Here is a 22,968-nt window from a genome sequence, read left to right as displayed (position 1 = left end):
ATAATAATATTTATTATTACACATAATAAATAATTAAAAAATAAAATAAAATCACATACCTAATTAGGGCCCTACAGAAAACATGTACATATTTTTTTTCATAAGATAAATATTCAAGTTTTAAAAGAACTGAGAAAATCGTGCATGTGAAATTAAGAACAACAAGTATATGATTTGTTTTTTATTATAAATTAATTAATTATTACATTTAATCGCATCAAATCCTGAGCGGTCGCTATAGCAACGGAGTGGAAGCCAAAAGATGACGTCATTTAAACGCTGTCATTTCAGCTCATAGCTAAATATCTCTTTCTTACAGTTGATGTTAAAATGGCTGACATGTTGTCCTTAAAGGAATCAGTGCTGGTCTATTTAGATAGAAGCGGTGGCCTCCAGAAACTGGCCGAAGATTGCCAACCATTCAGTGGTAAAGACACCTGTAGCTAGGCCTGCTCTGATGATAGCTAGCTAGCTAGCACAGTTGAAGCTAGCTAGCTGGCTTTGAGCTAGCATTAGCCGATGCTAGCTAGCTGGCTTTGAGCTAGCATTAGCCGATGCTAGCTAGCTGGCTTTGAGCTAGCATTAGCCGATGCTAGCTAGCTGGCTTTGAGCTAGCATTAGCCGATGCTAGCTAGCTGGCTTTGAGCTAGCATTAGCCGATGCTAGCTGGCTTTGAGCTAGCATTAGCCGATGCTAGCTAGCTGGCTTTGAGCTAGCATTAGCCGATGCTAGCTGCAGGCTCATCTCTGCCCCTCCTTTCCAGAGTCCCAGCAGATTGAGGCGGTCTACAGGTTTTGCATCAGTGTGAACCCCTCTGATGTGACTGAGGTGGACCCAGCACTGGGTGACTGTATCCTGTGTGATCCTCTGGGAGCTACGGCTTTGTTTCAGTCTGTAAGTGAAGACTCAGTGAGCCAGCTAACAATATGAACTTCTCCTATAAGGTTGACTACAGTTGCTTTATTCCTCATTCAGGTATGCTTCCTGGCCATAAAGACACTTTCACTTGTTGAAAAAATACACACAGAGAGTCAGGTATGAATACATGTTGCAGATGAACTCTTTCTTCCCCATATGTTTTAACTCCTGTAACAATGTCATCTGATTATTCCCTTTGAGGTGAATGTAATTCTGAAGTTGACACATCTGCCTCCATTCCCTGAGTACACGTTGGACCTTTGTAGTTTTCCTCGGGGCCAAGGGCCCATGAGGCTTGTCTCCATGGAGGGCCTGGTCGTTGCCATGACGAGGGTCACAAAATACACCCAGGGGGCCAGATACCTCTGCATTAATGATGACTGTCCCTGCTCTACAGGTACTGCAGGGAAGACACAATTGCCACCTATAAATCCCCTTAGCGTCTACTGCTTGTAAAGATCACAGTCAGTTGGTCGTGTACACACAAAATATTATGTTTTTCAAGGAATCAGACAACTGTCATTGCTAAAATTGGATTCACATTTAACTTAAATTCGTGGATGCGGATTCCAGGTTTTCACCACATTCGTGTCCATGCACCTGGAGCCACAGAGTCACTTACCGTGAGAAACAACTTCAGCTGCATGATCTGTAGCTCCCCACTGAAAGAGGATGTGAAGTTCAGAGTGTTGGGAGGTGAGAGTGATGCCTCTGAATGTCACTTGAGATATCTGAATGGATACACAAGGTCAATAGAGAACTGTGCACACTGTTATGATTAAGATGTTTCTTTGTGGAGACAGACAAACAGCTTGTGGAGCTGATCCACATCAAAGCACTTGATGCTCTACGTGCCCATCAGCAAAGCTCACTCAGGTACCAGTCTGTGACCCTGTTTCTCAGAGGTAGGTCTGCATCAGACAAGTTAACTGAATGTATTGGATTCATATTGCTCAAACACAAGTCCACTATAATAATGTCCTCTGTTACAATTACACACAGCCAACAAATAGATTAAATGTTAGCGGAAATAAGGCGAATAGCCTAATACCTTCTGAAGTGTCGGGTTCAGAAAAATGTGCACTAGCAGCATGTATTACGACACATCATTATCAACAACAATACAGTGTACAGCAAATACAAAGGTTCACATCAGAGTAATCATAATCTTAAAACAACAAAGAATACAAAATGAAAGCATAAACAGCTGCGTGTAACAAGTTCTTTATAAAGTTCACCTCTGATCAGCTCTTTCAAACCGGATTTGAAATTGTTTGTGTTTTTTGGCATCAAATCTGTTTTTAGTCTGTAGAGCAGCTGTAGAACACAAGAATGACTACGTTCCTTGCCAACTTCTGAACTAAAGAGCACACAATCAGTTGATCTCCCTTAATTTTGATTGCTTCAACATTGAATCATCTAAAGCTTTTGTTGTGGGAGTGTTACACATGAATATCTCTTGGATTATTTGATTGGTTTGACAGTTTACTGTGTGACAGTTAAAAGATGCAGAGCAATGACATTAATAAATGGGGACCGATGGAGACTGTCCATCAACCAGTTTGTAGCAAAGCATAGAAGAAATTAGTACTTTAGAGTTAAACTGGGTTAAAAAGCTCAGATTTCATTTGCAAGTCAAAATCTTAAAGGAGATATTGTATTTAAGATTAATATCCTCAACATTTTAAAAGGTATTATTTGTTTGTAAAAATCATTCTCTCTCATCCATTATAGTCACTACTAGTGTTGAGTAATGGGCTTGTAATAGCCTATATTTACACACAGTCAGATGTATTGAGGTTTGTCATTAATTTTCTCTTGCTTTCTAAATGAGGCTCACTTTGGAACACAAACTTAGTGGGGGAGAGTTCAAATAAATAGATTTTTGTGCAGCCAGCCGCACACAGTGCCCCATGGTGGGATATTAAGTGTTTCTGTCCCCTCTAATAACATTGTCAAGGCAGCACCCCTGGGAGCTGAGCAAATCTCAGCACGAGGATTAACATATTCTGTTGACCCAGTCCTGTAGAGGAATTCAATACACTGGGTTCCCGTTACTAAACATATATGTTAATAAGTGCAAGGAACACTCATTAGCTGGCTGTGCATTTCGCACACAGAGAAATCATTGTTCTGAAGGCCTCACTCTGTGTTTCTCTTGGCACTGGTTTGTAGGTGGCATGCATGTTTCTTCAATAACCACCAGACAGCACTGAACAACCCTTTTTATTACTTTGTTTCCTCCTATCCAGATGAGCTGTGTAATTCAATGAGAATCGGTCGACTCTACAGGGTGTTGGGCATTCCTGCGCATGTGCAGCAGTGGAGCGGCATTACCTGGAGTGTAGAAGCGAATAGCGTCCAACCGTGGGAGCCAGAGTGTAAGGCAGTAAACTGTCTCATAATAAATCCTGCTCCAAATCCACAGAAACAGCAGCCAAAGGCGTACTGATCATGTCTGAATCTAAACACATCTTCATACCGGATATTCTGATAAATCTGAACAATTTTTTACGCAACACTGTGCATCGTCACCATAATAAAACACATATCATCTCTCACAACTCTACAGATCCCCATAAAGTCAGTGCAAGCTTCCAGGAGCTGTTGAAGGCCACGGCCGGTTTTCGCTGGAGGTTTTCTGCCATTGTGACTCATTGTTTTGGGTTGGACGTGGCTCCTCCAGGCCTCTACAATACCTTAAAGCTCAGCTTGTTGCTCAGCTTGGTGCAGAATAGAGCAGATGCAAAAGACACGTTTCACAATTTGGATCTGCTAGCTGTCACCACTGACACTCTCATCCTAGACAGGTAAAGCTGTCTGCATGACCCAACTGTGCAAGTACTAGGTGAACACACTCTTTGAAACCTGACATTTAATCCTCCACATTACCTTGTCTTTGTGCTAGACTAATGACATACAGCCTGAGCTTGGCGTGTCGAGGGGTCAGGCATCAGGCCTCGGGGGAGATGTTTGCATCTCTGTCCCGGGACGAACACGGAGCAGGCACTGCTAACATCCATGCCGGCTCTGCTCTGCTAGCCACCGGTGGCATTTGCATGTTGGGAGATCTGGGCGGTTACAAAAAGGAGAGGTTGGATGCCATTCAGTCAGGTAGAGCACTAAAGTCAGTAAAAAATAAATTTTGATATTAGTTATAAGGAGAGGGTCCTGTCAACAATTCATATTATGGATACATTTTTGAACACATAAAAAGCCATTGCACTACTCGTACAATGTTCTTTCCCCCCTCTGAATCTTTCTCAGTTCTGGAGAGCTGCACAGTGTCTGTGTTCATCCCAGGGAAGAAGTATGGTGAGGATGCTGACCAGCTGCTTTCCTTCCCCGTCCACTGCAGCTTCTGGGCCCTCACAGACTCCACGGATGCCTCTCGGCGGTCTGGGAGGGCAGACTGTGCCGTACTGGGAACAGCAGTGGGTTCAATCACTACATGGTGTTGTGTTACCTCTTTTAAAACGTGGTTTGAATGTACACCACCAGGTCTGCATTGAGGTTTTTGGGGAAAATAAATAGTTATAGTTATGTTAGTGGATTTTAAGCTTGTTGGGTATAAGATTATGAGTTCACTATTCCATTATACTCAACTCAGATGTTTGTAGATAGTACAAACAAAACAGGAAATTGAGACAATTTACTTGAAGGAAGTGCCCCGCCCAGACAACATAACTTCAGAGCCCTTGAGAATAATTAATGCTGGGGGTTTTTTGCATGGAGGGGAAAGGGTGACGATAGACTGTATAACCGGTCAAACAGAAGTTTCAGATATGATTTGGATTCCAGGTTACTTTCTGACTAAAAAGTTTTGTCTCCGCAGGTGAACACTATGAAAACAGCACATTAGATATTAAACAGCTTTCTAATACAGAGTCTCTTCTTTGTGAGCAGGATATGGGTCCCGTACCAGTTCAGTTGGCAGACGCCTTTGGCCTAGTCATTCAGTGCAGGGATGTGGTGGGAGAACAGGCCCTGCTAGCCCAGACCGTCCACACCCTTCAGCAGGCAGTGCAGCCGGGCAAACCCCTCTACCCTTCCTGCTGGGGGTTTTCTTCTCAAGACTACAAGGAGGTTAACAAATGTTGCAATGCTTTTGTATTAAAACGCTCTGCCTTCATTTAAATGTTTTTACAATGGCATTGAATTGCATTTGCTGCCCTTAATTCTAATCCTTCCAGCTGATAGCTCATGCACAGAGCGTGCAGGTGGAGCTCAGCCCTGGAGCAGAGAAAATAATTCACGGTTACTACATGGCCAGCCGTAGAGTCCGAACACAGAGTCAGGGTGTCAAGATGTCTGTGGCCTCCATCAAACTACTGTAAGCACTCTACTGCATAAAATGTAATCAGTAATTGCAGTTTTTATATTTCATCTTCACTTTATCACTACCAGACTGCATGTCAAGCCTGTGAGTCGATTTCCAGTGTAATGTCACCATCATCCACTAGGTGGGGAACTTTTATCAAAATCGTACTCCCAGATGACTATTTTTCATTTGGTCATGACAAGTTTATATATCGTTTTCACTGTGGTGGCATATTTTATGTGGAACTAAAGCTATAAAAATAAATCTTTTTTTTTTTTCAACTGCAGGCCAAGGTTTCATTCTCAAATCATAAACCTGGTTAGATTACTTAAATGTTCTGCTGCTATCCTACTTTATACAATTTTACAGATAACCTTAGTTCATATTTATATACATAAAAATGTTGCGGCTCATATTATAGTATATAAATGTTTTTGTTCATGTTTTGTTGTTCAAGGATCTCATTGGCTGAGGCCCACTGCAAGTTATGTCTCAGGACACAAGTACTGGAAGAAGACGCTGTGATTGCTGTGCTCCTCTGTGAAAACTCAGTCACTCTTAAGCATGGTAGAATATTTTTCATAACCCTCTCCATTTTACTGATAAATACAAATACAGTACTTGTATGAATTTAGTTTAGAAATCACAGCCTTCAGTTTATACAAATTTAGATACGTCCCATCCATCTTGATAACTATTTGACACTGGTGTTTATGTGTGTAAAAATGTCAATTACATTAACACAGCTTTACCAAGTTTTTCTTACTGGATCTGGTATTCATTAATAAGCACAATGGAGGGCTTTAGGTAGAAGAGTTTCAAAGGTAGTTTGCTTTTTCTCATTAAATTGGCTGCTTCTTCCTACAGGGGCCTCTGCACTCGTTATTCCGCCTGACGCAGTATTTCCTTGTGACCTGGGAGATGTGGATGATTTGCACAGGAGAGACAAGACCCTGGATGACCTCCACCAGAATATCCTACGCTTCATCTACACCTACGCACCAGGAGCAGACACGTACATCACAGAGGAGTAAGACCTCTCGGAAGATTTAGCAGGTAGGCAGAACAAGATCGCACCAACCACAACCCAGTTGATGCAATTATTTATTTTTCATTCCTTCATAGCTGGAGACTCAATACATACACAACCACCTTAAATTTTAATTCAAATTTAATACTCAGTTGAAAACGATATGCAGGCAACCCAATTCAAAAGATAAAGTCAAGCCATTTTTCTTGAAGAAAGTTTTATTATTTCTTTAAAATCTGCCAACTGACTTCAGATTTCCTCCAACTGATAATCCATCAACTTCAGCAACTCTATTAAAAAAAAAGGGAAAAAGAGAAACAGGAAAGACATAAGAAAGGGTAATTCAGTGACTCAAAGTGTCCATGTTTACATCCGTGGTACAATGTCCAAAGCACTATAACTTGAATTCAATACAACTTTGGTGATAGTTAGTGGATTTGATACATTTTTCAAATGAGGCTACTCCATAGACTGTCTGGTTTGTCAACTGGCCCCTTGGAAATAAAATGTATAATCAGTACAAGTGATAAACTGATTTGTGTTGCATTGAATTTTTGTCTTTAGTTCAATTAGTCATTCTCAGCAGCCCATTTTTGGTCTGATGGGTAAATGGCAAAAGTTGAGCTCATCACTATACCAGCTGCAAGAGTTACCAGTACACAAGGTTTGGAAAACCATTTAAGACCTGGCACAGCCATGTCTGACTTTTGCCAAACGGCAAGTTTATGAAACTAACCAGGGTTTTGCAATACCCTGTTATTTACAATATAACAATGTTGTCCCAGTGGCATAATTAGACAGCAGTACAAGACTAATAAAGAGCAAGAACTCACCTCCTGATCAGCACAGAATCTAATCAGGTGCATCTCCTGGGACCCAAGTGTGACTTCTGAAGCAGCTGATGGGAGAAAACAGAAAAGGACCTAAATTAACCCAAACAGGACATTTCTACATTCCACATCAAATGTATCCTCATTTAAACATCAGTCCCAAGTGATCTTATTATGCTGGTTTTCAGTTAGTCACAGTTTCACCATCTTATTGTCTGATGGGTAAACGGCAAAGTGTGAAGTCATCACTATTCCAGCAGCAGGACTGCCCTATACGATAAGGAACCGCACAGCAAAGAATATTAAGGGCTTACCTCAAGGACCGCACGGTGAAAACCAATATTTGGCCATCTGTAGTGGTGGTGGCTTCACATCTGCAAGAGAAGTACAGATTCTACTTGTCAGTTACAGTTGTCATCAAATTGACGTTCATGTACACAAAAACAGTCCCCAGTGATCTTATTATGCTGGTTTCAGTTAGTCACAGTTTCACCATTTTATTGTCTGATGGGTAAACGGCAAAGTGTGAAGTCATCACTATTCCAGCAGCAGGTGCCCTATACCATAAGATACAGCACAGAATATTAAGGGCTTACCTCAAGGACCGCATGGTGAAAACCAATATTTGGCCATCTGTAGAAGGCAGTGGTGGCTTCACATCTGCAAGAGAAGTACAGATTCTACTTGTCAGTTACAGTCATCAAATTGACATTCATGTACACAAAAACAGTCCCCAGTGATCTTATTATGCTGGTTTCAGTTAGTCACAGTCTCACCATCTTATTGTCTGATGGGTAAACGGCAAAGTGTGAAGTCATCACTATTCCAGCAGCAGGACTGCCCTATACGATAAGGAACACCACAACAAAGATTATTAAGGGCTTACCTCAAGGACCGCACGGTGAAAACCAATATTTGGCCATCTGTAGAAGGCAGTGGTGGCTTCACATCTGCAACAGAAGTACAGATTCTACTTGTCAGTTACAGTCATCAAATTGACGATTCATGTACACAAAAACAGTCCCAAGTGATCTTATTATGCTGGTTTTTCAGTTAGTCACAGTCTCACCATCTTATTGTCTGATGGGTAAACGGCAAAGTGTGAAGTCATCACTATTCCAGCAGCAGGTGCCCTATACCATAAGGAACACCACAACAAAGAATATTAAGGGCTTACCTCAAGGACCGCACGGTGAAAACCAATATTTGGCCATCTGTAGTGGCTTCACATCTGCAACAGAAGTACAGATTCTACTTATCAGTTACAGTCCTCATAAAAGCGATGCTCATGTACACAAACAGTCCCCAGTGATCTTATTATGCTGGTTTTCAGGTAGTCACAGTCTCACCATCTTATTGTCTGATGGGTAAACGGCAAAGTGTGAAGTCATCACTATTCCAGCAGCAAGTGCCCTATACCATAAGGAACACCACAACAAAGAATATTAAGGGCTTACCTCAAGGACCGCACGGTGAAAACCGATATTTGGCCATCTGTAGCGGTGGTGGCTTCACATCTGCAAAAGAAGTACAGATTCTACTTGTCAGTTACAGTCGTCATCAAATTGACATTCATGTACACAAACAGTCCCCAGTGATCTTATTATGCTGGTTTTCAGGTAGTCACAGTCTCACCATCTTATTGTCTGATGGGTAAACGGCAAAGTGTGAAGTCATCACTATTCCAGCAGCAAGTGCCCTATACCATAAGGAACAGCAAAGAATATTAAGGGCTTACCTCAAGGACCGCACGGTGAAAACCAATATTTGGCCATCTGTAGTGGCTTCACATCTGCAACAGAAGTACAGATTCTACTTATCAGTTACAGTCCTCATAAAAGCGATGCTCATGTACACAAACAGTCCCCAGTGATCTTAATATGCTGGTTTTCAGGTAGTCACAGTTTCACCACTTTATTGTCTGATGGGTAAACGGCAAAGTGTAAAGTCATCACTATTCCAGCAGCAGGACTGCCCTATACTACAAGGTACAGCACAACAACTACAGTAAATCAGTCTTGTTTTAACACTAAATATGAAATAACTAATCTTACCTTATCAGGTGTGATGGATCAAACTTGCCATCTTCATCTGCATATCTGTGATAAACAAAGGCCCAATATGTCAGAAAGTGCATACACAGTCTCAGGCTTAGTTATAGTTAATGTCCATTACTTTAAATAGAAACATTTTCCCAAAGGACTTGTCAAGTCCATCACAATAACTTTACCAAACCTCACAAATAATTACTCTAGGGAGCACACCATTGATTTTCAGCTTGCATGAATAAGATGTACTGAAGAAATAGCCAATATGGCGAGGACGGATGACTGATCACCCGAAGGTCAAAGGGTACCTGTGTAACACAGCTTGGGAGCATGGCCAACGTGGCATGTTTAAAGGACGGGTTCAACAGCAGGTCACGACCTCTGCCATGACTTCACGTCCTCAGAGGACTTTTTCCCCCAGTGAAATTATGGGAAGAGGGCAATTCCCTGACCAGCAGCTCATCTGCTGACCCCTGGACAAAACCAGATATGATCAGAGCTGTGTGAAAGCTGACACTGATGTCTTCCCCCCTTTAGTACTGTCTAAAATAATGATTAATTGCATCACTTCAGAGAGAAGTGTCTGTGGCGAGACGTCCAAACTGGTTTACCAGCATCGTTAGATATGCTGGTCTATACATTAGTAACGTTTTTTTAAGTTTAATTGCCACACAACGTATTAGTCTGTTGCAATTATTGTTTTCGTAGTAATCTGCCTCTGCACTATACTTTTGCTCTGGTTTATGCCTTAAGATGCTTGTTTAAGAAAGGAGATGCACTTATGACTTCTGGTGACTAGTAGTTCTCTTGAATACCTATGTTGAACACACTTATTGTAAGTCACTAAATGACTGTAATGTAATGTAATGTAACAACGTCCATGCATATGCTCTTAGACACGTTTTAACTTATGTATACTAATGATATTTACACAGGTGTGAAGATACCTGCAGCACGGCACACAGACATCCAAATCCACATGCTGCTATGCTTTAAGACTAAATATATTATAATGTTTATTATCAAAGTAATATTAATTAACTCAGTGTTTGGTTTGTTGAGCTGCACCCTTTCTCTCCCACGTGGCCGTCATGAGCTAGCTGTTAGCTCTCAAGCAGTGGTCGTCTCACATTAACCATCAACGACCTGCAGAAACAGAACTGTGGAGACTCAAACACTAACCTCTCTGCTGCCTACCTTTGCAACGCAGATGAAACTGCATTAAACGTGTTTATTCTGCAGACGTGAGGCTGTGCAGCGCTGCTCTCTGCTCGGGGTTGTGTCCTGAAGGGAAGAGGCGGGACTTCCGGTTCCGACTTCTCTTATATGCGCACCGCAGCTGCGCAGTGGTCCTGCGGCCCAGTGCGCAGCTGCGCAGTGATGACGTGCAGTGATGACGTGCCAGCACCAGCCACTTCCTATTTAGTGGTCGTTCATATGATAAGCTAGAAAATGGAAAATGTACATTATCTCCACTGCATTACATAGAGACAATAAAGAATCAGAATTTGCATTATGGTGTGAAAATTCAGATTCTTTATTTCCTTCAGCTCTGCAGATAAAACAGTAGTGGTCTCTCTTGTTTCTGCACTATACTTCTGCTCTGGTTTATGCTTTAAGATGCTTGTTTAAGAAAGGAGATGCACTGATGACTTCTGGTGACTAGTAGTTCTCTTGAATACCTATGTTGAATACACTTATTGTAAGTCACTTTGGATAAAAGCGTCTGCTAAATGACTGTAATGTAATGTAATGTACATAATAATGATAATAATAATTTGTAAATCCACCTCCCTCATTTCCATCAAACCTGCTGTGAATACCATATACGGCCTTTTGCTTCTCTTTAAGATGTTGTGATTTTCCCCATGCATTTATCAATATTTTAGGAATATAATTCATATTCCTAAAATATAATTAAATAAATGAGTCAAATAAAGTTTTGAGTTTCAAAAGGAGAATTTAATATCACTCCGCCTGAAATGATAAATTGTTCACTTTAACTGTGAAGAGGTTAATTTCTTTAAGATTAACGCATTTGATATAATATAATATAATATAGGTAATTATTGTTTGCTTTCTTAAACATGGTGACACTATAAACAAAGCTGAAACTACCGTATGCATGTATTTATCATCGTTAGGCCTGCTGCATGTTCTTCAGTCAGGTGCAGTCATTTGTTTTGTGACCAAATGCTAGAACCTTAAATTATTTGATTGATTATTATTATTATAAGTAGAGCGACTGATCAGAAGTTTAACGATCTTAAATTACCAGAAAATACCGGAATAATACAGCATAATACGATTTTTTTATTTTAATTTCCCTTAAATAAGCCTAATGACAAAAAAAAAACATTTTTCATTATCGGCAGCACTCTTTAGTTTCGTCTTTCACTTAAGTCATTTATTCACGAACACATTTACAACCATGCATGTAGAAATAAGAAGGAACATGAGACGGTGAGCCTCCATTGTCGACCCTGACAGACCACTTCACATGACAGATGTTAGGTTATTCATGCATTTAGTGCAAATGTTTCAACTGAAAGTGCACACCTCAAGCATGACGGGCATTCCTACAAACATCATACCTGGGACATGTGAGGGACTGCACACTGCAGGCCCGACATATGAGTCAAAACAACAACAGAGAAACATAATATATGCTTTCTCAGAATGTATACAATACAATTCACGTAATAAATTAATTTACAAGGTCTTCCTACGGGTAGTGCTTTAGTGAAAGTAAAATCAGATCTACAGTCATAATGCATGCCAATATTAAATGGTTGCATACACATGATTTAGGCCTTTTAATGGGAAGTGGACGATGATGGGCCTTGATTCTCTGATTTTGCAGGATGTGTGGTGTTGAGGAACTGTCCGCTGGCTCCCACGTACAGTCTGGACCGCATGGGCCACTTCTGTAAAGACATTTAATCTGTTAGCAGGCCTACATCAACCCCTAAAATAAGACAGGCTGAGAATGCAGAGAGGATGGAGTTGCAATCATTTGAAAAAGTGTTACATCAACTCAGTAATCTTTTTTTTTGCATTGTAGAGCAGTGAGAATTTGAAACAAAACAATTAAATAAAATACTGAATCACAATTGACAACAATAACAGATTCACCTATAACACAGCCCACCTTTATTATACTTGTTTCTATTATTATGATGATTATTACTGACCTTGACTGGGTGCAGGTATCCATCACCTTTCAATGAGTGCAACGCTTCTGTTTGTTTTGTGCTCTCTCCCTCATCGCCTTCTTCTTGTAGTGTCCGAGTCAAATGGGCGATATAGGTGGTGGCCAGAATCAACACGTCCAGTTTGGACAGCTTGGTGTCCGGCGGCACGGACGGCAAAGTCCTCTGTAGCTCCAGGAAGGCGGTCCTCAGCGTCTGCACCCGGCTCCTCTCCCGGGCCGCGTTGGCCGCTGCCGGGCGTCCTCTGCCGCCGAGCCCGGCCTGCAGCACCCTGGACCGCTGGAGCTCCCGAGGAGTCCCGTCCGGACTGGGACTGGAGCCCGGACTGGATGCAGGGCTGTCATCCGCCACCACAGCCCCGGAGCAACTGCCTCTGTCCGCCCGGAGGGTCTGTCTGCCAGCCATCAGGTTCACTTATAGACCTGGAGAAATATATTAGATGGATTAAGACAAATCAAGTCACCTTTAGTTGTTTAAAGTCAAAGTCAAAGTCAAAGTGTGTTTATTATTGCATGTACCAAATTGCTTCAGCACAGCAAAATTCTTACGACTTGGCAAGCATCATTCATCTACGCAGTAGACGTCATACATATAACAAAAATAACATAAAACTCTATAACACTATGACAATAAAACATATAAAAAGTAACATTAACATACAACAATTTAAAAAAACAACAACAACATATATCTGGCTGTTATACATTTTATTGACAAGACAACCTATGTATTATTATTACATTACATTACATTATTATTATTGTATACAGTATGCCTCTGTTCTACTACTCACTTCTAAGTTAAGTTATTGCCTTTGCATTTACTTATTTATTAAACCATAACTTAAGTTGTCTTGTACAGTCAATTATTGAAAATGTCTATTGTCAAGTTGCATGTTCAGACATAACATTCTTTAAGCTCATCCATTTACAAACACATCTTCAAAAAGCCAAATGACAAGACACACAGCTGCACTGAAGACTCTTTCATTCATGAGCATTCAGTGACATGCAGGGCAGATGAAGCAACTTGCCGGTGTACAAAGTTTCTGAGATGGTGTTTTACCTCTTGTATCTTTCAAAGGCGATGTTTTAAAAAACGACATGAAGGCTTCGATAAGAGAAGAACAATCTCTTCTTCAGTGTAGAATAGTCCAGCTTATCCTGATAAAGTGGGGCGTCTGCAGCGGTCCTTGAACGCATCCAACACTTCACCTGTGTGTTAAAGTCTCAGGAGCCTTTCATTTATCGGGTACACAAAGCGTGATTAATCACCTCACAACACTCCCTCACAGTGGAGACGGCTCTTTCTCTTTTCCTAACTTATTTCTGTCTGAGGGCAGCAGAGGCTCGTTTCCAACGCCAGAGGCAGGACTCTCTCTCCCTGAACCCCCAATATGTGCAGCCACATCCCACTCTAATTGGCTGCGAACCTGACACTGTATTTTCCTTACAGGCCTATCAAAAAAGTCACAAAATTACCTCGAAAGAAATGTGCTCGTCATGCACAGAAATAAAGGTTCCTCTTTCAAAACGATATTTGCAAAAACACCATGAAGACAGGGCTGACAAAGTGTAAGGTGATATGCAAAACATTTGACTAATTGCCAGGGTGGCTAGAATTGCAAGCTCAATGGAACAGCTAATAAATAAAAGTCCAGCAATGCAATCAACAGGCAGGCATTGAGGACATTCTTGTGAGACTCACAAATTAATCACTCTGATTCGCAAGGCTCCAAACGGAGATGTCGGCAAATTAATGAAAGGAATTATTCATAAAATGCATATCCTCGGACTGTTCTTAATAAACGTTGTTTTCGTAAGGATGGAGTAACAGAATGGCTGCGGGCCACTCATTATAGGGCCAAGTAAAAGGAGGTTAAGTAAGCTTGTGTCCCTAATAACCCACGTGGTTCCTCTTTGAAACATTTAGTAACAACGAAGATAATTAATACATCCGCATTGTTACTGTATTTGCGATAAAAGAGTCATTTATTACAATTGTTTGAACAGAAGCAGATGTTGTTGGCTGTGGATAAGTGTAAAGACAATGGAAGGGCAGTGATCGTTTAGATTGCGCCACTCTGCATCTCCTTGTTCACTTATTTGCCGAAATGCATGCAGAAGACAAATTGCACACTATAGAAGATTTAGCACTGAAGGTGGATAGAATATTTATATCCTCAAACCACAAAAAGGTCATTAGAAATAAGCCAGCTGTGAGAGTGAGGAAAAGGAATGTGCATAAACCATCATTCATTGTTTTACTCTTTAATTCCTTAATTCATTTATAACACCAGCAGATTATTTCCAGCCTATTCATTCATTTATAGAAATTTAGTTTTAACAGTCAGATACAATAAAAATATTTGCTCTAAAAAAAAAAGAAAAGGAAATTATTTAAACCCCCTGAATCCATGAGGTCAAGGATACGGCAGTGTCTCTGAAAGGCCTGCAGTGACAGTGACTCTTCTCTGTCCTGCTAAATATGCAAGCATGAAATATCCGCAGCGATGATGACTAAAGCGCTTAAACTAGGCAGTAGCAGGGTGCGTCCTGCATGTGTGGAGGAGGTGGAGATTTCAGTGGACTGGTAGGTTTGTATTAAGCATCCACATGACCGCAGATGGGTGATGAGGCAGGCACATGAATGAGATGTCCGCTCGTAGGAATCTTAAATCTTTGTCCCCTTCAGAGAAAAAAAAAGAACAACAAGCATTATCAGATAATGCGTCAGAAGATTTCTCCTACTATTACTTTGTGGCCTAAAATTGAGTGAATGCTAATCACAATAACATAATCACAAAAACAGCAACTAATTTGTCAAGAAGAAAGAATGAGAGAAATAAAATGAACTGATACGGCTTGAAAATTAAACCAATCTAAAAAACATTTCTTCTTGATTTTAGGGAGAATTGTGAAATGGATCAGGATGTAGGATGAGTTCAAACCTGTTCATCAGCAGTTCATCAATCATAATTTGTACATTTCATCATTAAGTGCACAAATTCTGTATTACAGTTGGTTAACCCTGCCAATATAATATCCACAGTTGAATCATTTTTGGTGAGTAATGAAATGGAGTGGGTCACCAATGTGCACTCTCACATGTTAACTGAGATCTGTGTAAACTGTGATTCTAGACCTGAGAGACTGCTGCGGCTTCCATCTCTGCACGTCGGCGTGGCTGTAGATGCGGCCGGGACGTAGACCGTAACACACGTTAAAGTCATCTGGATTTTGAAAAAGTCGCATTAGTAAACACACACAGACACACACAGACACACACACAAGTCACACAAATTCAGATGCGGAAAATCTGTCCCAGCCCAATAAAGTAAAGAATTACTAATGAAAAAAAAACGACAGAAAAATCTGATAATTGTGTTTATGTGTGCAAAGATGTTACAGTAAATTGAAGAGAAAATAATTCAGTGACTTACTTGCTATGGGACAGGGGATAAACGGACCCGTCATCAAATGTTTGTTGTTTTTTTTCTTCTTGGCCTCTTTGGATGCTTTCCAGTTAATAAGGAACTGTCTGGTTAACTCGTTAATCTCCCTGCCATCCAGAACCTCTGTAAAAATAAATAAACAGATTAAACAAACAAACATTTCATTTGAAATTGTTAAGTGAAAGGTGTATTTTTTTTTCTTTTATCATTAAGTGCTCTCATAATTATTAGCCTGGTCAAGTCAAAGAAATAAAGTGCATTTTCATAATAGGATGCCATTGAGAAAGAAAAGAATAATAACTCACGCAGGCTTTGGACCGTGGTTATTAGGCGGTCTCTGTACTTTGGTTTTTTACACACAGGATTTCCACCCAAATCCATTTGAAGCAACTGAGGCCAATGGCTGAACACATCCTCTAACTCCTGGAAACACAATAGAAGACAAAAATATGTTGTGTTTTCATTTCAACAACTAATGATTCAAATGGCAACAGCGCGTCCCTACAGCTGCTCAGCAACTAAACAGGGAACACTTTATTTTTAAACAAATATGATGCATATTTATAAACACTAATCTGAGACAAACATCAGAAAAAAACCTTTTAAAGACTTGGTGAAGGTGAATGGTAATGTGAAGTACAAGGGCCAATGGAAAGTGCATAAACAACACATCCGTCTATTTTAATAAACAGTGTCGCCGGTGTCATGTAACTACACGTTTTCTCCTGGGGCAGTGTGAGGCTGGCTCCTCCAGCCAGTTGCCTGGAGTTGTATGTTTATCTAAAGGCACATTAATCCAAGCCTGGAAATATGAATACTCTCTGGACACGCTCTGATTGTTCATTGCCTTCCTGTCTTGGCCAAAGCGCTTCCACTTTTCCAGCTCTTGCCGCAATCAGTTCAGAGGGGACCCCTGAGCACCGCGCGCTCCCAGGCTTTGATAAATGATCGTGTCAGGGCCGTCACTCAGAAGGCCCTCACTGAAGAGCAGCCCAGCGCCAAATTGCCCCCCATGCGGGGGCGTGGAGAACAGCAAAGGCTGGATACTCACTGTGCTTGGCCGGCTCTCTTTCCTGGACTAATGATGGGCCAGTTATGAACCTGCATTTGACCAGGGCTTCGATTCCCCTGTCCTCTCTGCCCTGCACACAGCTAACGGCCTCCGAAGATGCTCCCCATTTGTCACCCTAGCTGACTGCCTGTCATAATCTATTTTAAAAATCCATAATGTTTCCTCTGGATTCTGAGCAAATGGCACAGCAGAAGGGATTGATCCTTCGGAGGGCTGTCTTTGCAGGATCAATAGTGGCAGATGGGTTGTATAAATTATAGGAGATATCTGCTACAAATGACACGTGTACGGCAATTACCTGCATTTACGTTCTCAAAAGAAAATCTTTTGTGTTAAAAAAGTAGCCTCAGCAATGTAGTCGATTCTAAAGTGCTTTCAATGTGTCATCCTAGTGTTAAATGCCAGTAGGAAAAAAATATTCATTCCTTTTCAATGAAGTCATCAACCTTTTCAGGTAATATATCAGAAAATGAAAGCCACCAGAGAGAGAATAAGTACATTTTTTAAGGAAGTCCGTGAGGCTAAATCCTATCACAGCGTCAGATGAATCTCCCATAAAGTAAAGGACTGGTAGTTTAAGTTATCAAATAGAGGATTTTGAGGCAGAGAGGAAAAATCAGCCTCCCAAGGAAAGAGAGAAACTCGTGCTTGTTTAAAGCTGTCAGCGAGAAAAGTCTCAGGGGAGTGGCTCGCTGATTTGTTGAATAATTCCGACCCTGTGAGAGTCATGGAGACTGGGAACCAATGGCGGGATTTGCAGGATTTGGTTCTTTAGAACCCTGTTCTCCATATGATTTCACACATCACTGCAGAAAGCTATGGGACAATGTTAATGTTGACCCGTTCAACTAATAGCCGGTATGTTGACTTTAAAACACCAAATCATGCACAGTTGCTGTGCTGTGGTTCTATTTACTTTGACTGCATAGCGCATCGCATGCACTCAGTTTCTACTTTAATGGAGAAAAAGTCTTCACTGAGATTTTTAGTTAAGTTTGATAAGCTATACTTACCTCAATATTGTACAATCTATTGTCAGCAGCAGAAAAATGATGGAGTTCCTTCAGCACCACCAGGTCCCTGATATCATCAATGTTGTTGTTATTTATGTTCAGGACACAAAGAGATTCCTGTGCAACAAATTGAGATAAATGAAGAGAGAAGAGTTCATTTTAAAGTTAATACAACGACAGAATCTTACAAATAAATATTACATAATGAACCCTAAAGCCTCAGCCGAATGTTTAACCAAAAAGTAACATAATAAAAGTGATAATATTTCTATATCTATATATACAAAATAAATGTACACTTTACAGTATTTCCATCTTTCTTTGCCTGTGATCCATTTGGAAGCATTTAAATGTGTTCTCTCTTTAGATGCCTGAACTATTAGGATCACGTCAAAATCAGACTCCAGATAGTGCTGTTGTTAAATATTCATCTTGGTTTGAAGTTCTATAACGACACATTTATAAAAACCTGGAGCTCTTTAAATTTGCACAGCAATTTCTTTAATTATCCAAACAAACAAGCAGCTGAGGCTTTTGGTGTGTTTATCCATGGCCTGGGCAGTAAACAAAGTAAACAGACCAAACTGATTTGTCAGACCAGAGAGAGCAACAGAGGTCTCTTTGACATCATCAAACCCAGCACATTACTGCTTTTACATGGATCACTGGCCTCTGGGATATCTGAGATGTTTTAAACTTGATGTGATAACCTACCAGGTTGATAGACCACACATGTCCTTGTGTATGAAAACAGAAAATGAGGCTTTCCTCTCAACTTTTGATTACTTAAAATATATAATTTAAAATAAAGAGACGCCAATTATTCTGGTAGTGTGGTTCTTCCTTTTTCCAAATACTATATTTGTACTGAACAGTGTAAAAATAAGTCTTACAGACAGTGAGAGGAGAGTCATGGGGTCAAGGAGCAACTTCTCCCCTGGTGCCAGCCTCTGATTCTCCAGATGAAGCTCCTTGAGCTCACAGAGTGTCTCTAAGCCCTCCACCACTGCAATCCTGTTTCCACCCAGATACCTGCAGCGCAGGAGAACCACACATATGTTCAGACACACCTTAGACTTTACCACAGCACAGGACAACAATCGGATAAAGTTGTCTACTCACAGTTTGGAGAGTTTCTGCAGATTGGAGAGATTATCTATATGAGTGATGTTATTGTTCTGCATATAAAGATGGGTGAGGTTGGAGGCAAAGCCAAGGTTGCAAATGTGTGTGATCTGATTATCATATAAGTAAAGAACGGTGAGGTTTCTACACATGGAGAGATCACCCTGAAAATAGAATTTAAAAAGTGAGGCATATAAGAAGAAAAGCACAGAATTAAATCGTCAGCGTCGATCCTGGCTACTTACAATGTCTTCAATGCTCTTGCTGAAAAAGTGGAGGTGGGTGAGTGTCTTGAGGTACTCTGGGAAGGGGAGGCCCCTTTTCTTTTTGAAGTGGTTTCTGGATTTAGCGATCAGATCTATGGTCAGGCGTACCATGGTGGCTCGTACAAAGACGCCGCTTTAGAGAGGATCCTTTTCAGCTTCAGCCAAGCATTCAGCCCACAGCATTGGCTAGAACTGTCTGTTTGGGAGAAAAAAAAAATGACATAAAAAGACCTTAGTAGGCAAACAAATGTTCCTCAGAATAACAATTTATTAATGCCACATTACTTCAGCATATGTGATCCCAAATGACGAGTTAACCCCCGTACGGAACGTTAAATGGCCTAAAACCTAATTGTCAATTCACAATCAGGGATAATTGATGGGGGAAAAAAACCATCACTATCCTCAAGGAAACTTGCTAAGAGGCCAAAGGTTGGGTGACCACTCAATTCATACTGTAATTATAATTCCCCTAGCAGACTAAGCAGACCTCCTTTCACTCAGTACTCAAGGGGCTTGTTTATTAGATTGACCTGACATTGAGATATGACAATATGCACTTTGATTTTACTTATTAAACGTTGCTTCTCCTCACCTGTTAACTACACCACATTCAGTGTGTGTAGCTAAAACAGTGGAAGTGGAAGGCAAAGATGTGACAGCAGGTATTTTTCCACACTTGATCTCAAGGCATAAGGCCGAGGTTACAGGAGACAAGAGGCTCGGATCGATGAAACCAGAGCTGAACTTATACAGTCCTGGGCCTCTTCTCTCCAGGGACTCGGGGACAGCAGTTCATCATTGTCAAGAAGAAAGTGTGACACTCATGATAGGTGGAGCACATGGAGTAGGAAGCCTCAGGTCCACTGAAGTGAGTGCAGAGAGCCAGTGGACACAGTGGCCTTGTTTATTAGCTTGACCTGACATTGTTTACTGCACTTATCCTAGTCGTAGTAGTTTGTAGCACTTACTATATTCGGATTAGTCTGTTGCAATTATTGTTTTCGTAGTAATTTGCCTCTGCACTATACTTTTGCTCTGGTTTATGCTTTAAGATGCTTGTTTAAGAAAGGAGATGCACTTATGACTTCTGGTGACTAGTAGTTCTCTTGAATACCTATGTTGAATACACTTCCTGTAAGTCGCTTTGGATAAAAGCATCTGCTAAATGACTGTAATGTAATGTAATGTAATATAATGTAATGTAATGAGATATGACAATATGCACTTTGATTTTACTTAGCAAATAGGCATTATTAAACATCTCCTCACCTGTTAAACATACCACATTCAGTGTGTGTGTGGCTAAAACAGCGGAAGTGGAAGGCAGACATGTGACAGCAGGTGGGGTGTTGAACAAGGACCCGGATGTAGCGCTAGCTAGCTTAGAAAGCTACCACAAACCACAGCAACATCTCTCACCAAGCTCAGCATAACACCCCCCTTAATACAGTGACATTGTGAAATATTAGCAAAACTTTTCCTACCTCTTGATGTCTTCAGAAAACGTGGGAATGCGAGCTGGCCCAACTGTGTTTAAAGTTGTAGCGTCAGCGTAACAATAACTCCTGTTTGTGACGGCATCGCGTTGCCATGGAAACCAACACAATAAGATAAGACATCAAGACAATAAGATAAGATAAGATAAGACAATATAAGATAAGATAACATAACATAACATAACATAACATAAGATAAGATAAGATAAGATAAGATAAGATAACATAACATAAGATAACATATATAAGATAATATAAGATAACATAAAGATAAGATAAGATAAGACATAAACATAAGATAACATAAGATAACATAACATAAGATAAGATAACATAAGATAAGATAAGACAATATAAGATAAGATAATATAAGATAAGATAAGATAAGATAACATAAGATAACATAACATAAGATAACATAACATAAGATAACATAACATAAGATAACATAACATAAGATAACATAACATAAGATAAGATAACATAACATAAGATAACATAACATAACATAAGATAACATAACATAACATAACATAACATAAGATAACATAACATAACATAACATAAGATAACATAAGATAACATAACATAAGATAACATAACATAAGATAACATAACATAACATAAGATAACATAACATAACATAACATAACATAACATAAGATAACATAACATAAGATAACATAACATAAGATAACATAAGATAAGATAACATAACATAACATAAGATAATAACATAAGATAACATAACATAAGATAACATAACATAACATAAGATAACATAACATAACATAACATAACATAACATAACATAAGATAACATAAGATAACATAACATAAGATAATCCTTTATTAGTCCCGCAGCGGGGAAGTTTACAGGATTACAGCAGCAGAGGTTATAATGCAAACAAGAGACATAGTAAAAGAAAAACAAGATAAAAGTAAAAAAAGTATTAAAAAAAAAAAAGTATTATAAATAAGCAATAAAAACAGTAAAGAATCCACAATAACTGAAATATTATATACACAGACAGAAAACTATTATAACTATAATTGCACAGGTTTTTTAGTGTCATGTGTCAATGTGGTCTACTGGGATCTGATGGGCTGCAGAATTTGACAGCAATGAACATATTTGTCAGTGGTATTTGATATGGTTAATCATGTGTTACAACCAAACATCCATAACTGTTATCATAGTTTTACGGGAATACTAGTTGTTGCTAAACAGTAGATTATATATTTTTTATTTTTTTTTGATAATAATTATTATACAAAAGTGAGAGACTAATTAAATCCTGCTTTATTATTGTAGAATACAGTGTTGGTTTAAAAAAAAAAAATGAATGTAAGATATTAGAATGTTAAAAATGAGAGAGAAAAACAGAGAAAGTAAGTAGTAACTAATGGCCTTATCACACACTTAACGCAAATCACATCCACTGAACTAAATGTTTCCTCAAATGTGTGCTGTTTATGTTTTCTGACTTTGCAGCTAATATGACATTTATCCAAGCTAAGACCACATACCAAATGAGGACCACAGCCCACTTCTCTCAGTGACCCCTGCAGTGTTAATCTATATCATGTCAAGACCTGGGTTTCCTGTGAGGGAGTGACTTGACTCCACTTATGCAGGAGCACATGGCGGAGAGGAAGTGTAGCACCTCCAGCTTTTCTGAGCGGGGATCAGCTTCTTCATGCTTGTGGGGTTTAATTCCTCTGAGAGCCAAACTAAACACAACATCTCCAGATCTTAGTGGGGTCATTAGATCTATAGGGCCTCAATACTGTAGTTACCTATAGCTATTAATCATGAGCCTTGTCAATCTGCTGCTCTCATATCAGTCATTGCCAGTTGTTGTTCACTCCTTTATTTTTGTGGACAGCAAGGGAGAAGGCATTCCTCTGCCATCTGTTAAATATTTTTCTTATGTAAATGGGGAACATACTTTGGAATTAGAAAACTGCTAAATGTTAAAAGAGTAAAGTAAACTACACGAGTATTGGATTTTTGGCTGCCCACAATTTGACTTGATTAGAATTTACATACATATTTTCCTATTCCACCTTTAGCCATGCATACAAATGTCCATCTGGTGATAATCACAATATTTACATGTCCAACGAGTTCAATATGTTTCACTGATACTTAAATCACCATGGAAGACCAAATATAA

The 22,968-nt window shown here is 39.8% G+C and overlaps 3 protein-coding genes and 1 long non-coding RNA gene across 10 annotated transcripts; 1 reads left to right on the top strand and 3 right to left on the bottom strand.

Moving 5' to 3' along the window:
• The first annotated feature begins 297 nt into the window (after positions 1-297).
• Positions 298-12,515, top strand: mcmdc2 (minichromosome maintenance domain containing 2). The gene is made up of 15 exons (XM_054622758.1): positions 298-427; positions 764-894; positions 976-1,035; positions 1,120-1,315; positions 1,492-1,614; positions 1,722-1,823; positions 3,171-3,299; positions 3,491-3,728; positions 3,827-4,032; positions 4,186-4,352; positions 4,825-5,004; positions 5,112-5,251; positions 5,697-5,806; positions 6,107-6,295; positions 12,432-12,515. The coding sequence occupies exons 1-14, from the start codon at positions 331-333 to the stop codon at positions 6,271-6,273; spliced, it is 2,046 nt and encodes a 681-aa protein (XP_054478733.1). The 5' UTR covers positions 298-330; the 3' UTR covers positions 6,274-6,295; positions 12,432-12,515.
• LOC129110647 (uncharacterized) lies at positions 6,276-10,504 on the bottom strand. Of its 7 annotated transcripts, XR_008532276.1 has the most exons (10): positions 10,345-10,504; positions 9,154-9,198; positions 8,838-8,891; positions 8,557-8,616; positions 8,277-8,330; positions 7,986-8,049; positions 7,696-7,759; positions 7,414-7,473; positions 7,103-7,167; positions 6,276-6,559 (listed from the first exon to the last, which is right to left on the bottom strand). It is a non-coding gene; the product is annotated as an uncharacterized LOC129110647 (long non-coding RNA). The 7 variants fall into 7 exon arrangements; XR_008532282.1 differs by lacking the exon at positions 7,414-7,473 and having other exon boundaries at positions 10,345-10,503; XR_008532278.1 differs by lacking the exon at positions 7,696-7,759 and having other exon boundaries at positions 10,345-10,503.
• On the bottom strand, positions 11,964-13,071 carry LOC129111127 (transcription factor 24-like). Its single transcript, XM_054623419.1, has 2 exons — positions 12,342-13,071; positions 11,964-12,074 (listed from the first exon to the last, which is right to left on the bottom strand). The coding sequence occupies exons 1-2, from the start codon at positions 12,762-12,764 to the stop codon at positions 11,964-11,966; spliced, it is 534 nt and encodes a 177-aa protein (XP_054479394.1). The 5' UTR covers positions 12,765-13,071.
• A 1,797-nt stretch (positions 13,072-14,868) lies between these two features.
• Positions 14,869-20,862, bottom strand: ppp1r42 (protein phosphatase 1, regulatory subunit 42). Its single transcript, XM_054622781.1, has 9 exons — positions 20,777-20,862; positions 19,269-19,485; positions 19,021-19,187; positions 18,792-18,930; positions 17,899-18,015; positions 16,119-16,236; positions 15,802-15,936; positions 15,504-15,591; positions 14,869-15,047 (listed from the first exon to the last, which is right to left on the bottom strand). Exons 2-9 carry the CDS (start codon positions 19,398-19,400, stop codon positions 14,963-14,965), a joined length of 981 nt encoding a protein of 326 aa, XP_054478756.1. The 5' UTR covers positions 19,401-19,485; positions 20,777-20,862; the 3' UTR covers positions 14,869-14,962.
• Positions 20,863-22,968: the final 2,106 nt, after the last annotated feature.

The sequence above is a fragment of the Anoplopoma fimbria genome, chromosome 21 (genome assembly GCF_027596085.1).
Source record: "Anoplopoma fimbria isolate UVic2021 breed Golden Eagle Sablefish chromosome 21, Afim_UVic_2022, whole genome shotgun sequence".
In the NCBI taxonomy this organism is placed as follows: domain Eukaryota; kingdom Metazoa; phylum Chordata; class Actinopteri; order Perciformes; family Anoplopomatidae; genus Anoplopoma; species Anoplopoma fimbria.
Note: the sequence above shows the minus strand (reverse complement) of the source record. Positions and strands in the feature narration are given on the sequence as shown.

What these genes read in the sequence shown, in the direction of transcription:
- ppp1r42 (XM_054622781.1), bottom strand. Translation starts at nt 19,400, where the DNA reads ATGGTACGCCTGACCATAGATCTGATCGCTAAATCCAGAAACCACTTC. An exon ending in AACCACGGTCCAAAGCCTGC is followed by an intron (nt 15,937 to 16,118) that starts GTGAGTTATTAT and finishes TTATTTTTACAG; the next exon opens with AGGTTCTGGATGGCAGGGAG. An exon ending in TATCCCCTGTCCCATAGCAA is followed by an intron (nt 15,592 to 15,801) that starts GTAAGTCACTGA and finishes TTCAAAATCCAG; the next exon opens with ATGACTTTAACGTGTGTTAC.
- mcmdc2 (XM_054622758.1), top strand. Translation starts at nt 331, where the DNA reads ATGGCTGACATGTTGTCCTTAAAGGAATCAGTGCTGGTCTATTTAGAT. An exon ending in CTACGGCTTTGTTTCAGTCT is followed by an intron (nt 895 to 975) that starts GTAAGTGAAGAC and finishes TTCCTCATTCAG; the next exon opens with GTATGCTTCCTGGCCATAAA. An exon ending in AAATACACACAGAGAGTCAG is followed by an intron (nt 1,036 to 1,119) that starts GTATGAATACAT and finishes ATTCCCTTTGAG; the next exon opens with GTGAATGTAATTCTGAAGTT.
- LOC129111127 (XM_054623419.1), bottom strand. Translation starts at nt 12,764, where the DNA reads ATGGCTGGCAGACAGACCCTCCGGGCGGACAGAGGCAGTTGCTCCGGG. An exon ending in GATACCTGCACCCAGTCAAG is followed by an intron (nt 12,075 to 12,341) that starts GTCAGTAATAAT and finishes ATGTCTTTACAG; the next exon opens with AAGTGGCCCATGCGGTCCAG.